This window comes from Salarias fasciatus, chromosome 18 (assembly GCF_902148845.1).
Source record: "Salarias fasciatus chromosome 18, fSalaFa1.1, whole genome shotgun sequence".
NCBI classification, from domain to species: Eukaryota; Metazoa; Chordata; class Actinopteri; order Blenniiformes; family Blenniidae; genus Salarias; species Salarias fasciatus.
The window spans coordinates 11,390,013-11,404,220 of NC_043762.1; the positions used below are offsets into that span (position 1 = coordinate 11,390,013).

Consider the following 14,208-nt stretch of genomic DNA (forward strand, 5'->3'; position numbering starts at 1 on the left):
CCAACAGATACTTTAAAAAAACATCAGTGAACCTTACAAGATTTATGCTTTCTCATCGTATGTGATGATGTGAAAAAAATCAGGAAGTCCTGCAAGCAATATTATATGATACAGTACTTGCAATAAATCTTTAATCAGGTGTGTCGAGGTTACGCTGAAGCTTTTTCTTAAATGATAAAAATGCTACTTATATCATGTATTTACTACTCACAACATATTTCCTCTTAAAAACTTAAGTAATGTAGAATAATTTAGGGTCAAGTTGTTTCAGTAAGGTTCAGAAGTTATGAATAAAAGGGAACAGGTCTCTACCTGCTGGTGAAACATGAGTACTGCAGACACTGAACTCCAACACTGAATACCGAACATTTAATTCACCTCACATCCTCATCCAGGGTGGGAAATAACGCTCTGAGGCAGCCTGGCTCAATAAAAATAATTTATTTACAGTGGCATGAATCATAAATTAACAAGCAGCATTGGCAAAAAAAAAAAAAAAAAAAAAAAAAGAAGCAACATTAGAGTTGACAGCTTGCATAAAGTGTGTGAACGCCCGGACTTCTGCATAATAAAACACTCACACTGTAGAAACAGAGCGTCTGAACTGGGACTGAGCCACTGCTGAGATGTTTAATATGAACATCACAACAGGAGAGGGTCCTTCAAATCATCCAAAAACAGTCATTAAATGCTTTCATCTCCCCGACACCGGCCTTCTGCTTCGACTACACTGGATGTATATCTCAACGTAAAGTCAAAATCCTTCGGTTTGGTGAGTGGGAAGCAGATCGAAGAGATAATCTGGATTAACTTTCACAGTGGCCTCGTCGCTGTGAGAATGTCTTAAGGGGGCAGTAAGTGTGTTTCTTTATGAGTAAATACTCCTTCATATTTGGTACCATTGTATCTGATTAATCATAGATTCAAGCACGGCTGCAAATCCCCTGAATCTGAATAATAATTAATATTATAAGTCACTTTTTTCCCCCTGTAACTTGCTGTAGTTTTAATCTCTTCATGTTAACCATTCTCTGAGCTTGTCTTCTGTACAGAAAATCTTTATCTTTTATCAACATTTCATATTTGACATTGGTGTGGAAACTTGAGATGTGAATCAAAAATCAAATTTACTTTGCTATCACTGTTGTGGCTTTCTGAGCCTCAAACATTAAATATTGTGCCACGTTTTGGCAGAAAGAGTCGTACGTCTGCGCTGGATTGCTCAATGCATTTGCAGTCTGGCGTGGCTTGAATAGAAAATGTGAAAAATAGAAAAGAGGGGAAAATAAAACACACATAATGCCCCCTTAAAACTAAACACAATGCCTCGTGGAGGATTCCAGTGAAACTACCCATAAAAAAAAAAAAAAAGAAAAAAGAATAAACGTGCTGTTTTTGCATTTGCGAAACACAGTGAAAGTAACTTTCCAGCATTAATGGTGGGGTGAGAAAGTGAGAAACCTTGTGAAACTCTGCAGTACGTGACACACACACACTTCACACCTGTAAACCTCACAGTTACACACCGGACACAGAAACACTCGTCTAAGGCATTATGCTAAGTCTTCAGCATCTTCAAGGTACATGGAATACAGTCATTTGCAGCTAATAAAATATACATCTGAGGATCAAGAAAGAAAAAAAAAAAAAAAGTGGAAATCAAGTGAAATCATTCATTGTACAACATCCACAGTTACTGTGCATTAATGTTCGCTTGGTTTCCACACAGAGGGGAAGATGTGAGGGAGATATTCAGAAGCACACCGGCGCCGTCCGAACTCGGGTTTTGTTCACAATTTCAAGCTTATGTGCAGCAAACAGCACCCAGAATGAGCACCTTTCAAATGGATTCAGTGCAACAACTCCTTCCTGAAGGCTCCAGTCTGTCAGGAAAACCAGTTTTTTTTTTTTTGTTGTTTTTCGTTTTTTTTTTTTAAATGAATGTTGGGGTGCAGAGTGTGTAGAAACCAAGCAACAGTCCGAACTGTTCCTCTGTGCAGTTTGATCAGCTGTTTTCAGAGGCAGAAATGATCTCATTGGTTAAATCTCAGCAAGGTAAAAACACACTGGTGCAGATTGACTTGTTGAATGAAAATCAGTGAAGAGAGAAAGCGATTTAGGTCGAGCTGTACTGAGCCGAATGCGAACATTTTTAAATCAGTGCTGGCATTTCAAACAAAATACAAACATTTAGAGTTTGATGGTAACATTCTGATCAAAATGGAGACATTCAGAGCCAAATTATTAGAATATGAGTTGAAGAATGCCAATGTTTTGAACAAAAGGATTAAATTTGGAGCCAAATGCAAACATTTAACAAAATCCTAAAATTTTGAAAGAATTTTGTTCATCTGGGACAAAATATCCTACGATAATGGCTAATAAGTTAAACAAAATGCTTATAATTGGAGCCAAAAACTAAGATTTCAAGCAACATTTGCAAAACAAACTTATGGAAATTGTTCAGATTTTGTCCCCACAGCTCCAGATCTGAACCAAACTGCACTAAAATGCCAAAAGACTTGAGCTGTAAACTAAACCTTTGAGCCGTTTTGTAACATTGTCCAGCAGATCTTTCTTCCCCTCGATTTCACGGAAGGAATCAATTTCTATCACTCTGTTTCCATTCTGACTTCACAGCTGATTTAACCAACGACTCATTTCTGCACTCTGCGTGGGACTGACTCCCAAACTGCTGCTTTAAAATACTAGTCAGAGGAGAAAATGGTATTAAAAACTATGTACACTAGCTATACACAATTACCTTCATTCAAAAAGTCATTAAACAGGGACGCAGGTCGCCCGTAACTACAGTAGTTCAAATATATATATTAATTTTAAAATCGACATCATCATGTACCATAGTGAGATTTTCTTAAAGATAGATATCCTTGATTTTTTTTTTTTTTTTTTTGTAAATGCATCATACAAAGAATCTCTAAAACGTCTTCAAAACTATAAATACCTGTAAAATATGTTTTTTTTTTTCTTCTTTATCAATAAACCTTCTCATTGTCGCCTTCAGTCGGGCTCTGAAAGAGAACCGTAAAAGATAAAACGCAGAGGTCGAATTCGCCTCTCCAGTGTCAAACCGTAGCGGAAACTGTTGGAGTTACACGCACACGCGCGCGCACACACACACACACACACAAATAACATGTCCTTCATGGATTGACCGTCTCTGAGAGCCGAGAGCATCACGGTAGGGAGACGACAGAGGGAAACACTCGTCTGAGCAGAGAGAGGATTTATCTGAATGATTTATCGGATTTATCTATCTTGATTTTGAATTATGGAGAATTTGTTTTTAGTTTGAATTTCAAATATACTCAGATATAATATACTTTAACATTTTAATTGGTAAAAACTTTGTTGTGTATATTTAGACAGAATTCAATATATTTAGCTGATCTTCATAGTTTGGAGGAAGCTATTTTTTCATCATATGTGAATTCCATATACTTCCATTTAACATTTTTAGCAGTTCTGCCCCCAACTTCCATCCAACTTAAACATCCACTATTTTTTTTAATACAATAAATTCTGTTACAAATCTCAATCCATTCCAATACTCTTCTTAAATATCTTGGCATCATTTAAATCCAACAGCTTTTCCACCTTTCTTCTGTTAAAACCTTCACAGAAAACTTTACAGAACTCAGTTAATTGCTGTTGTTTTTTTTTTTGTTTTTTTTTAATTTCATTTATGGGCAGCAGACTTGATTGTTCACCCAAATGTAAAAATAACATTAATGAAAGGGTTTTTCTAGTGTCTGCTCTCAGGATGTTTCCCTGTTGGTATCTCTGATGGTTTTGAAGTCCTCTACAGTCCTATGGTGCCTGTGAATTGTCACAAGGGAGCAGTGTTTCCATCCAGCCCTTCCAGCTTCTGAGCTGAGCTGGATTCATCGGTTGGATGGGCTCCGCGGTTCGCTCGTCTCAAACCAAAGCTTGGGTCAGCAGAAGTTCTGGAAGAGACAGAAAACCATCAGACTAACTCCAGAAAGAAAAAAAAAAAAAAAAAAAAAACTAAGAACAACACTTAAATTTGTTGAGAGAGCCAGGATTTTCTTACCGAGTTGTTTTCGCTCTCTTGCGTCAACATGTCGATCCCTGCGAGCTGCTCCAGGATCAGGCTGCTGTCGCTCACCTGCACAGAGGAGCGGCGGCGCTGTTAGCTCAACGCGCCACGGCAACGCGGCCATGCGGCCGTCGGCGGAAAGGGGCAGTGTGTTTGTTTTACCGGGTCAGCGTTCATGGAGGCCATAGAGCTCAGCTGACCCGACATCGGATTCATGCTGCCGCCGTTGGTCGCCATGGCGACGCCAAGGTTCATGTTGTTGTTTCCACTGTACATTCCTCCGTTGGGTTGCGTGGCGTACCGAGACTGGGCCTGCTGCGGGTACACACTGCAGGAGGACAGCAGACGGTTAGGACTGGAATGCAGAGAACTAAAATAAAACGAAACCTGCTGGACTGTTTCTGCCACGACCTGCTGCTGGTGGAGATGTTGGCGTTCTGCGGCCAGCCGTTGAGGTCGGCGCCGGGCTGGTAGCTAGGGGGGACTCCCTGGCCGGGACCCTGGGACTGAGGCTGGCCCTGGTTCTGCTGCAGCATGGCGGTCTGACCCTGGCCCATCCTGGGGGACAGCAGGGGGCTCTGAGGGGTGGCGGCTCCACACGGGTAGCAGGACCCCGGATCCTGGTGCTGCTGCTGCTGCTGCTGCTGCTGCTGGTTCATACCTGCAGACGGTGAAAAAAACGCATGAGGAGAGGCGCAGAAACACACACCAGCACATGAAAACGAAACACTGCAGCAATCCGACGACAAGACTGGATTCAGTTCCTGGAAATTGGTTTGAAAAGTCATTTGAGTAAACGACAATCACGTTTTCAGAATTTCAATCAAGTCTAATTTTTAATCCGATGGAAGGTAAATCACTGAAGAACAAAAAAAGTCAATAAAAATTAGACATGGGAAACAAAGCCAAACGATGGCACTAGAAACTCACCTCTATATTATATAATGTTGAAAAGAAAGGAATATGTTGTACAGTAATTAGCATGAAATAATCTAAAACAAATATGTCAAACATATTTTTGTTCAAAGGCCAAACAGCCCAGTTTCAGACCCGACCAGTGAAATGAAGCCGTAATAAACTTTACACTTTAATCTTCATGCTTTTCTTTGCTGTGGCACAGATTATATGTGATGAAAATGTTGATTGATTTTCACAATTAATTCTGAAAACTACTATAATATCAATATAGAGACCATTTTAAAGGTACATTCTGGTACAAAATGTCCAAAAAAATGTCTCATAGAGCTGCTATTATCATTATGCATGTTCTTAAAAACTCACTAGCCGGTTTTGGCCCACAGGCCTCATGTTTGACTTTATGCTCTTTTTAATTTTTTTTCACAATGTGTTTTACAACTTTTACCATTTTAAAAACATGTAAAAGAACCTGTAACTACTGAATTTTCACATCTTTTCTTTTCTGATTTTCTTTAATCAATCGATTGCTTTAGTGATTGGTTGATTCGAGAATCAGAATCATTCTGTTTAATTTGAATGTAAAAGTAGAAAATCCCCCGCACCAGTGTTGATTTACACAGAACAGACGAACCCAGTGCAACGATTCAATCATGCAACCTGCAGACACACAAAAGACGCTCTGTGACGGCGAGCAGCAGGCCAGAAGAGAGAGAGAGACAGCGCGTCCCATGAAGCACACACAGACCACGGCGGCGCCGCTGGCGTGGCCTCATCATATACCTGGACTGCCGAACTGGAAGGCACTGTGCTGAGGCGGCGGGCTCATTATCCCGCCGTACTGCCCGCCTACACTTCCCATCATGCCCTGGCTAGCCAGGTGATGGCTGGGTGACAGAGGGGAGGAGAAGGGGCTGGAGGAGCCTGGATGGAGAGGAGGAGAGGGGAGGCCTGTACCGTAGCTGGAGGCCGGGTAGGGGAACTGCTGCGGGTTGCCCTGGGGTAGCCGCGGGTTGGTGCCGCCCATGGGCATCGGCGTGGGCGCGGCGCCCCCGCTGGGCATGTTGGGCGGCATGTTGATGCCCTGAGCGCGCATCATCATGGCCCGCTGCACGTGCTGCTGCTGGCGCTGCCGGAGGTGGTTGCTGAGGTACTCTCGCTGGCGCTGGGCCAGCATCTGGGCGTTGAGGGTTCCCTGCACGGCCGGGGAGACACAGGCGAGGCGGCGGGTCACGACCACGATCCGTTTCAAAGCACAAGGGACGCTGGGAATTTCCTCCAAATGTAACGCAGACACAACGATGAGCCAAACTGACCTGGGTTGGTACATTCGACCTTAGAGGTAGATTCATGTTGGACACTCCACCCATCTGGTTCACCATCGGCTGGCGGTTCTACAGCGGAGACGGCAGAAAACAGTCGCAGCTGTGGTTAAAGCTGCTGGAATACATCTGAATATACAACAACAGGATTATGAAGGAAATACAAATATGAAAAAAAAATACAAAAAACCCATCAGAATCCAGGTTTCAGGGTTTATTATTATCATTACATTCACATTTGGGTAGTTATATGATGGTAACAGTACTGAAGCTTTCTGTACACCTTTGCCAGTGCAGACAAGGACTGAATCTTCTTCATAATCAGATTTACATGAGTTAATAAAGGTTAATGCCTTTTTCTATGGCTGATATTCATGTCTTATGATTCTGAATTCTTAGCAATTAATTAACTATTTACCCACATTTTGAAGTAAGCTCCTCAAGCAAAGTGCTTATTTCAGACTCCAAACCTTCAAAATGACTAAATTAGGTTTGTAGACTTTTAATCATCTGTCACAGTGTGACTTTTCACACAGTTTTCCCGCAAAAGACAGAAGCGCAAAAGTCGTGCTTCACACTGGAAGAACTGTTAATTGCAGCAACTTTGGGGGATAAATGTATCCCCTTTTTTCCTGTGACTGTCCAGCAGGTGGCAGTCTGGACCAGCACACAAAATAAATGGGGCTAAACAAAATGAATAAAATTTATTGAACAAGAAGAGGACGGACAGGGGCAGAGGGGCCTCTATAAAAAGATGGTCTGGAGTGTTCGAAGCCAGCCACATAAAGTAGAGTCAGTGCAATTATTTTAGAGAGCGTGTATGTGTGCGGGCGTGCGTGTGCGTGTGTGTGTGTGTGTGTGTGTGTGTGTGTGTGTGTGTGTGTGTGTGTGTGTGTGTGTGTGTGTGTGTGTGTGTGTGTCTTGGTAGCAGGAAACTGCTGATTCTCAGCAAATCGAGTCGGTCTGTCTGCTGGCTCTGCTGCTTCTCTTACAATAACAACAACAACAATAATAATAATAATAATTATGTAGATTAGGAGCACTCTGAGGAAGACGTGGAAATAAATTCATGATATTACAAATATAAAACAGCAGATATGAGATCAAAGAGCAACAAATGATGTAGAAATAATATCAATTTCGTTAAAACACCTCGATTTACAACGTCAGTTTTTTTTTACTGGAAATGATTATAATAAATACGTTTATTGCCAAATGATCTGCCATTAAAAGCAATTTTTTTTTTTTTAAATATGTATTGTAAAATTGGAAACGAAATGTGTCACGGTGTTTTCTCATTTCACCCAAATGGCTGGTTAGTCAATTTGACACAGTTGGATGATAAGAACACACGTTTGCTTGGAAACCTTCATGAAATTATTTCCCACCATATACCACCACGAAATGCCAACAGATCTGGGTTTCTACACCTCAAAAATGACTGCTAGATTGATACTTATGACTGTGAAGTTTCATTTCACAGCAACGATGAGAGAAACAAAAATTTGATTTTCTTCAAACGAAAAAAAAAAGATCCACTTCTTCTGAAATGTCATTGTTGGTTTTTGTTCCTTAATTATTGTAATCATGAAACTCTGTTACCACATGGGCTTTAGATAAATATCAGTTCATCATTAGTAAAACTAAGGATATGTTGAAGCTATTTTTTTTTTTTTATATAGATGCATTCATGTGACTGTGCATCAACACTATATAAAGACATGAAGTGCACCTGCGGTACAATGTAGAACAGAAAGATTAAACAGGGTTTAAATCCAGGTCTATATAGGCCTGTCCAGGGCCTGTCTATGTAGAGTTTCAAAGTCAGGCCATATATTGAGGTCACTTCGCTCCGTTCAGGTCATTTCCAGTAACAGAACTGACCCAGTTATTCACATTGTCTCAACTATCTAAAGACAAAAATGTAAAGGAATCACACTGAATGATGTAAAATCAATTTCTATAGCGGAGGGACTGCCAGTGGCCACCAGGGGGAGCTCTACACATTTTACCTTATTGGGAAGGAAAGGAAAGGGTTTCCTGTCACCTACCAGCTGGGCTTGAAGTCTGTGCTGCAGTTGGAGCCTCAGGTTGTTGGGCTGCGTGGGGACGATGGGGTTGGGCCCCCCGGGCCTCATGCCGGCTGGCCGGGGCCCCGCGCCCCCGGGCATCCTCATCATTGGAGGGTAGCCCGCAGGAGCCATCCTCTGAGGGCCCATGTGGCCCCCCATAGAGGGGCCGTGGTAGCCGCCGTCGGGAGGCATGCCGCCATAACCCGGCTGGCCCCCGTAGTGTTGACTGTAGAGGGGGGGCTTCATGCCAGCTGTGGGGTCCGGGGAGCCCAGGTACTGGTCCTGGTCCGAGAGCGGCCCCTGCATGGTTATGGGAGAGGAACACTTCACATTCAGTTCTGATTTTTTTTGTTCAGAAACTCATGAAAAAGGACAGTAAAGTGTGTTCAGGACATCATTTCATTGATTTAGCGAAGCTTCTCGATTTCAAAGAGACTTCATATCTTCAGCTGACTCGTGCTGACCTGTCCTGCCAGAGTGGGGATCCCCAGCATCTTGTCGATCTCCTCCAGACCCTCGTAGTCTTTGAGCACCAAGCACAGCTGGTTGAGCAGAGCTCCTTCATCAGGCGGGCCCTCGGGCCCCGAGCCGCAGCACCCTAGGCCGTCCTCCTGGGGGATGCCGTACGGTGGCCTGGAAGGTAGCGTGGTGTTACTGTCTAACCTGAAGGCTCCTCCTTTATCTCTAAACGGACATGAACGCCGTACCTGCTTTGGTTTCCGTAGTGCTCCATCATCCGGTCGGGCCACGGAGCGGTCTGATTGGGTGGAGCTTGCTGGTGGGGGTAGGGAGGGGTGGCCAGTTCCATCTCTGTTCCCGGGAAAATTCACAAAACCAGATCAGAGCCTGTGATTGGATGATGCCTGATTTCTGAATCAGATGTGTTTCTTCTCACCGCCGCCCATCATCTGCATGTTGACCATGGCTCTGGAACCGGGGTGACCGCTGCCCCGTGTGGGGAGGGAGGCATTCATGCTGGGCACCATGCGACCGGGGCCCACCCCCTGCCCCATCATGGGCCCTGCAGTGCTCCCCAGTGGCCCCTGGGGACCCCAGCCTTGCTGCATGGAACCACGCATGGCTGATTTGGAGGGGGGAAAAAAAAAACACAGCAATCATTTCAATGCATTTCTTTCAGTGCCAATAGACACAGAAGAAACTGAAAATGTTGCGACATCATTGAAAAAAAAAATCAATTGTGTTGAGGTGAAAGTCAAAAAGTTTGAAAAACAAATTCAAGGATGAAGACAATAGGCTCTCAGGAATAGAATAAAACAACCATTTTAAAAAGCACCAGCCTAACAGCGTTTGTACTGAGAAGGTCTCTGTCGTTTCTCCTCACCCGTGTTGGCCATTGTGGGCTGGTTGACCATACCCGTGTGAGCTCCCATCATGCCTTGGTGCTGCTGCTGCTGCTGCAGTAAGGAGTAGGGCCCGCTGCTCCGGTGCTGAGGAGGGAACGGCCGGCCGGCGTTGGGCCCCATGCCGCCGTCCAGAGACATGCTCCTCATGGGAGGAGCGCCTTGGCCCGGCTGGCCTGGCCTGGCACCATTAAAACCTGCTGCGGAACAACAATTCATACAATACAGTTCAAATTCTGAGAGTCGTTCACAGATTTTGACACAAGTTTGAGCACGTAGAAGCACCCGATGCAAGTACCTGCAGGGCCCATGGGGGGGAAGCCAGGGTGCTGACCCGGGGGGCTGTGGCTGCCGCTGTCGGCCATCTGCAGGATGTCACTGATGATTGTCTGTTTGTCCACAGAGGAGCTGGGGGGAACCGAGGGAGAGGCGGACGAAGAGGCCGCGCCTCTGGAGGCTGGGTGTCCGGAGAAGAGCTGCTGCTGCTGCTGCTGCTGCTGCTGGGCGCCACTTTCGAATCCCTCCAGAAGGTTCTCCAGCTCAGTGGTCTGAGATTAGAACAAAGACAGGGTTAAAAGATGTAATGTACTTCACAAAAAAAATGATTCAAGAGCATAATCTGAAAAAGGTTAGAAGTTCCACCTGCACTCTAAAATTCCAATAATGTATGTATAACACGTGTTACGACAAACTTTTTGCAAAAACTAGTAAATGTATGAGTTGATTTTTTTGTTTCCTTTTTAATCGCTTTGTCAAAATAGGGACAGGAGTGGTCGGCATGGCAGTGATAAGCAAGGTAAAGCACACTCTGGACGGTAAACTACCCACTGTAACTGATCAAATTCACTGCCTCTGATGTTTATTTTACAACTCAAATATTGTGTAAGACAACAAAAGAGCTATTCCCAGAAAATATACAGAAATTGCTTATTAATCAGGAAGTGGGTTGTAACTGGAGGGGGACTTTTAAATTCAGTTTTTGTGGTTTTTGTGTATCAATATGTGGGTTTTAAACAGTGGAACAAGGTTGGGCTACTACAGTAATGCTCACATACCACACAAAAATGTGACTGATAAAGTAAAAGCAAACAAAATTAAATGTGCTGTTTATAATGGATTACACAAAGGCTGTGAAATAAAGTGCAAAGAAAAATCTTTGCACTGTATGTTGTTGCCTTCATGGTTTTAATATTCAAATCCACACATTCCTTAAAAGCTACAAGCAACCAATCTGACCTCAGTGTTTTATGTGAATCTGGAGTTGTTGACAATTCACAAACATTGGTTTTGTGGTGACAGGAAGTGACTAAATATGATGACTTATCCAGGTGATTTTGACCTTTACTGTGAGATCATGTTAAATATTATCTATATGGGAGTATCTCACATGATTGAATTTTAATTGTCTTTGTGCTCATTGTGGTGTTCTTCAATCTAAAGCAGGCTTCCCTGATTTACTAAAAATCTAAATAATTATTAAAAAAAAATCTTTTGAGATAACTTTTTAATTTAATGTTCACAGAAAATGATGTTGGTGCTTCGGCTTTTAATTTGTTTTTGAAGAGATTCAGCAGTTTTTACTAATGTTGACATATAATGAACATAATCTGTTCTTATTCCTTTTTGCTAATATTTATAATGTACATTGTCTTTTCTTTATACAATTGGTAACCCATTTGTCATATCTGCTAATTGCATTTCGTTTTTTGCTAGCACCAGTGTGGATGAGAAAGTAAATTCCGCTGTGACATCGTACAACATGAAAGATTTATCTGTCTATTATGACTAAAAATACAATATACATTTGAAAAATTAATGATTCTTGTTGTTCAGTGGTAAACAAAAATAAGTACACGCAAAAAAGACAAATGTAAACACTGCCTCACATGTCACATGATGATAGTCTTACCAGAATGACACACCTTAGTCAGTGAAATACCGTGTAATTTAAATTAACGCACACACACACACACACACACACACACACACACACACACACACACATGAACACACACACACACACACACACACACACACACACACACACACACACACACACACACACACACACACACACACACACACACACACACACACACACAGCACAGAAAGAAATTGTTTCCTTTGGCTGATGAATAGAGGCGGAGCTAAAAATAAACTGTGACACAGTAAGGAGGTCATGTGTGATGTACAGTACGAAACGCAGCTCTGCGGACACACAGAGGTGAAAACCACAACAGACGCACAAAAGACAAGCTTTCCATGAACCCAACATTCAGCGTGCTCAATGCTGATGAATAAACGTTTTATTCTTCCTGAAACGGTCACTTCGCCTCAAATAACGGTGACATACTGGAGGTTTATTTTATAGTTTGGTTTATTTCTAATTCTGTTATTAGATGGTTCTGCTAGGATACACATGGAAACTCCTGCTGCTGCACACACACACACACTCACACACACTCTAATATAGTCCAGAGTCATACGCCGCCACGGGCATTGTAACCCAGAAACACAGCACACAATCATCTGCATCATGAATTCATAATTACACTCGTACAGACTCTGAACCTTATGTTTATTTCTAACACTTTGAGTAATGAACATTAGTTCGACCTGGCCTCTTATTCAGGGTGATCTCCCTCGGTCGACGTCGCGAGTCGGAAACTAAACGTCGCCGTTAGGTGGAGATTGCCCGAGGTCGTGACATGAGGTCACAGCGACTGACATTTAGCAAACCGTCCCGATCTTTTGGGAACAGAAATTCGAGCTACGTCACCGTGGAGTGCGGGAGGCGATGTGCGTCACACTTTAAGGATTCCCACTGGAGTGTTTGAGGGAACTTGTCAGGTGACTGTGACTTCGAGGTCTGATCGGTTCATCATTGAGTTCAAGTGGAAATCCACACTGTGACATTTTGGCCTCTTTTAAACAAAAAAGACGTGTGGAAATGTCTTTGATCGTGGCTCAAAAGCACTTCTTAGGGCTGTCTCACTACACCATGTAGTATCAGCACCGCAACAAGTTCTACTGCTATAAAAAAGCATCAGAAACTGACAGTTCCACTAACAACAGCCCTGCACCAAAACAATAGTTTACGAATCCCCAAAACATCAATATTGTTCATGTATTTTACACTGAGCTCTTTTCTTGCACATAAATACTCATAACACAAGTTCTCAGTACTTGTTTTGCTTCTCTTATTCATTCCCTGAAAGCCTTGGTGGTGAACGCTGATGATATGCAGGATGAAGATATTTGAAGCAGCGCGATAGATCGTAAGTTTCAGTCTGCTGCAGTGGTTTCACTTTCAATTCAGTAGCAACTCGTATGAATACCAGTTATATTCAGTGAAAGTAAAGCATCTAAAAAAACTTAAAGCGATTCAAATGAACTCGTGTGCGACCGCTGGGTGAGTGTGATCAATCTGTGGAACTGTGGAAGTCGACATGCGGACTCATCCAAACAAAGTCTGCTACGGTTTGATGAAAATTCAACTGATTACAAACTCAATCAAGAGCAAAACTCCTGCTGGAAACTTTTTCACCACATCTTCTGTACTAAAAGCACCTTTATTTAAAAAAAACAAAAAAAAAACAAAGCTTCGACTTTGTCCACAAACAACACAACGGAGCCTGAAAGGATCAGACCCTGGAACCGGCTCCGTCCTGCCCGGCAGCAGCTTTTCTGCCCCGGAGGCACAGCAGTTGGTCGGTGGTTTTGCCTCCACCCCCCCACCTTCCCCCCTGAGCTCCTTCCTGTAGCCAGCGTCAGCTTTGTTAATGCACCTGCACTTTTCATGGCAACAATGAACCGGCTACTGTTTTGTCCTGTTCGGCACGGAGATATTATCGGCCGCAGTGTGCGATACCTAAAGGAAATCACCAGCTCCAGATGCCTCAAATACCCCCCCCCCCCACATGGTACATCACCTGTTCGAACAGTTAACCTCAACCGACAAATACTTTCTCTCAGGGCTGCGCAATATTCGATAAACATGTTAAATGTGGTGCAGTTTGAAGCCCTGCACAGCGTCCAGATAAATCCATCGCTCCTCCTCTTTGCTGCTTCATTATCCTCCTCCTCACCCTCCTCTCTGTGATGCTGTCCTATTGATCAGTCTGTTTCTCTCAGTTATGATGAGGTCCTCCTCCTCCTCCTCTTCCTCTCGGCTCCTTCACCAGATCTTTATCTTATCTCTGAGCTCTGCTCTGCGATATTAAAAATGGCTCTCCACGTGTAACCGACGCAGTCACTTCTCTCGCTCGCAACAGCCCAAAATCTTTCACTTTTTAGGGTGAGTTTGTAAAAACATGCATAATGCAAGAGCTTTAGATGAAGTTTTTTTTTCAACATTTCAATGTGAATTTCACTGAAAAGCATCATTAAAATTGGCCTCATGTTGAGACTGTAGACATTTTTGGTGATGAAGACATGGACTTTTTCATCACGTACAC

The 14,208-nt window shown here is 43.1% G+C and overlaps 1 protein-coding gene across 5 annotated transcripts in view; it reads right to left on the reverse strand.

Moving 5' to 3' along the window:
* Positions 1–426: 426 nt before the first annotated feature.
* LOC115405166 (nuclear receptor coactivator 2-like) overlaps positions 427–14,208 on the reverse strand; it is a 54,608-nt gene continuing 40,826 nt past the window's right edge. For 2 of the 5 annotated variants that reach the window (XM_030114652.1, XM_030114651.1), the window contains 12 exons: positions 10,050–10,299; positions 9,733–9,951; positions 9,286–9,471; positions 9,098–9,200; positions 8,855–9,023; positions 8,370–8,690; positions 6,313–6,390; positions 5,780–6,191; positions 4,493–4,742; positions 4,244–4,409; positions 4,076–4,150; positions 3,904–3,968 (listed from right to left, as the gene is read on the reverse strand). In XM_030114652.1, coding sequence (XP_029970512.1) covers positions 3,957–3,968; positions 4,076–4,150; positions 4,244–4,409; positions 4,493–4,742; positions 5,780–6,191; positions 6,313–6,390; positions 8,370–8,690; positions 8,855–9,023; positions 9,098–9,200; positions 9,286–9,471; positions 9,733–9,951; positions 10,050–10,299 — 2,241 coding nt within the window. In that variant the 3' untranslated portion in view covers positions 3,904–3,956. Of the gene's footprint in view, positions 3,969–4,075; positions 4,151–4,243; positions 4,410–4,492; positions 4,743–5,779; positions 6,192–6,312; positions 6,391–8,369; positions 8,691–8,854; positions 9,024–9,097; positions 9,201–9,285; positions 9,472–9,732; positions 9,952–10,049; positions 10,300–14,208 lie in introns of all 5 variants that reach the window. The other 3 variants (XM_030114653.1, XM_030114654.1, XM_030114655.1) reach the window with 3 other exon arrangements.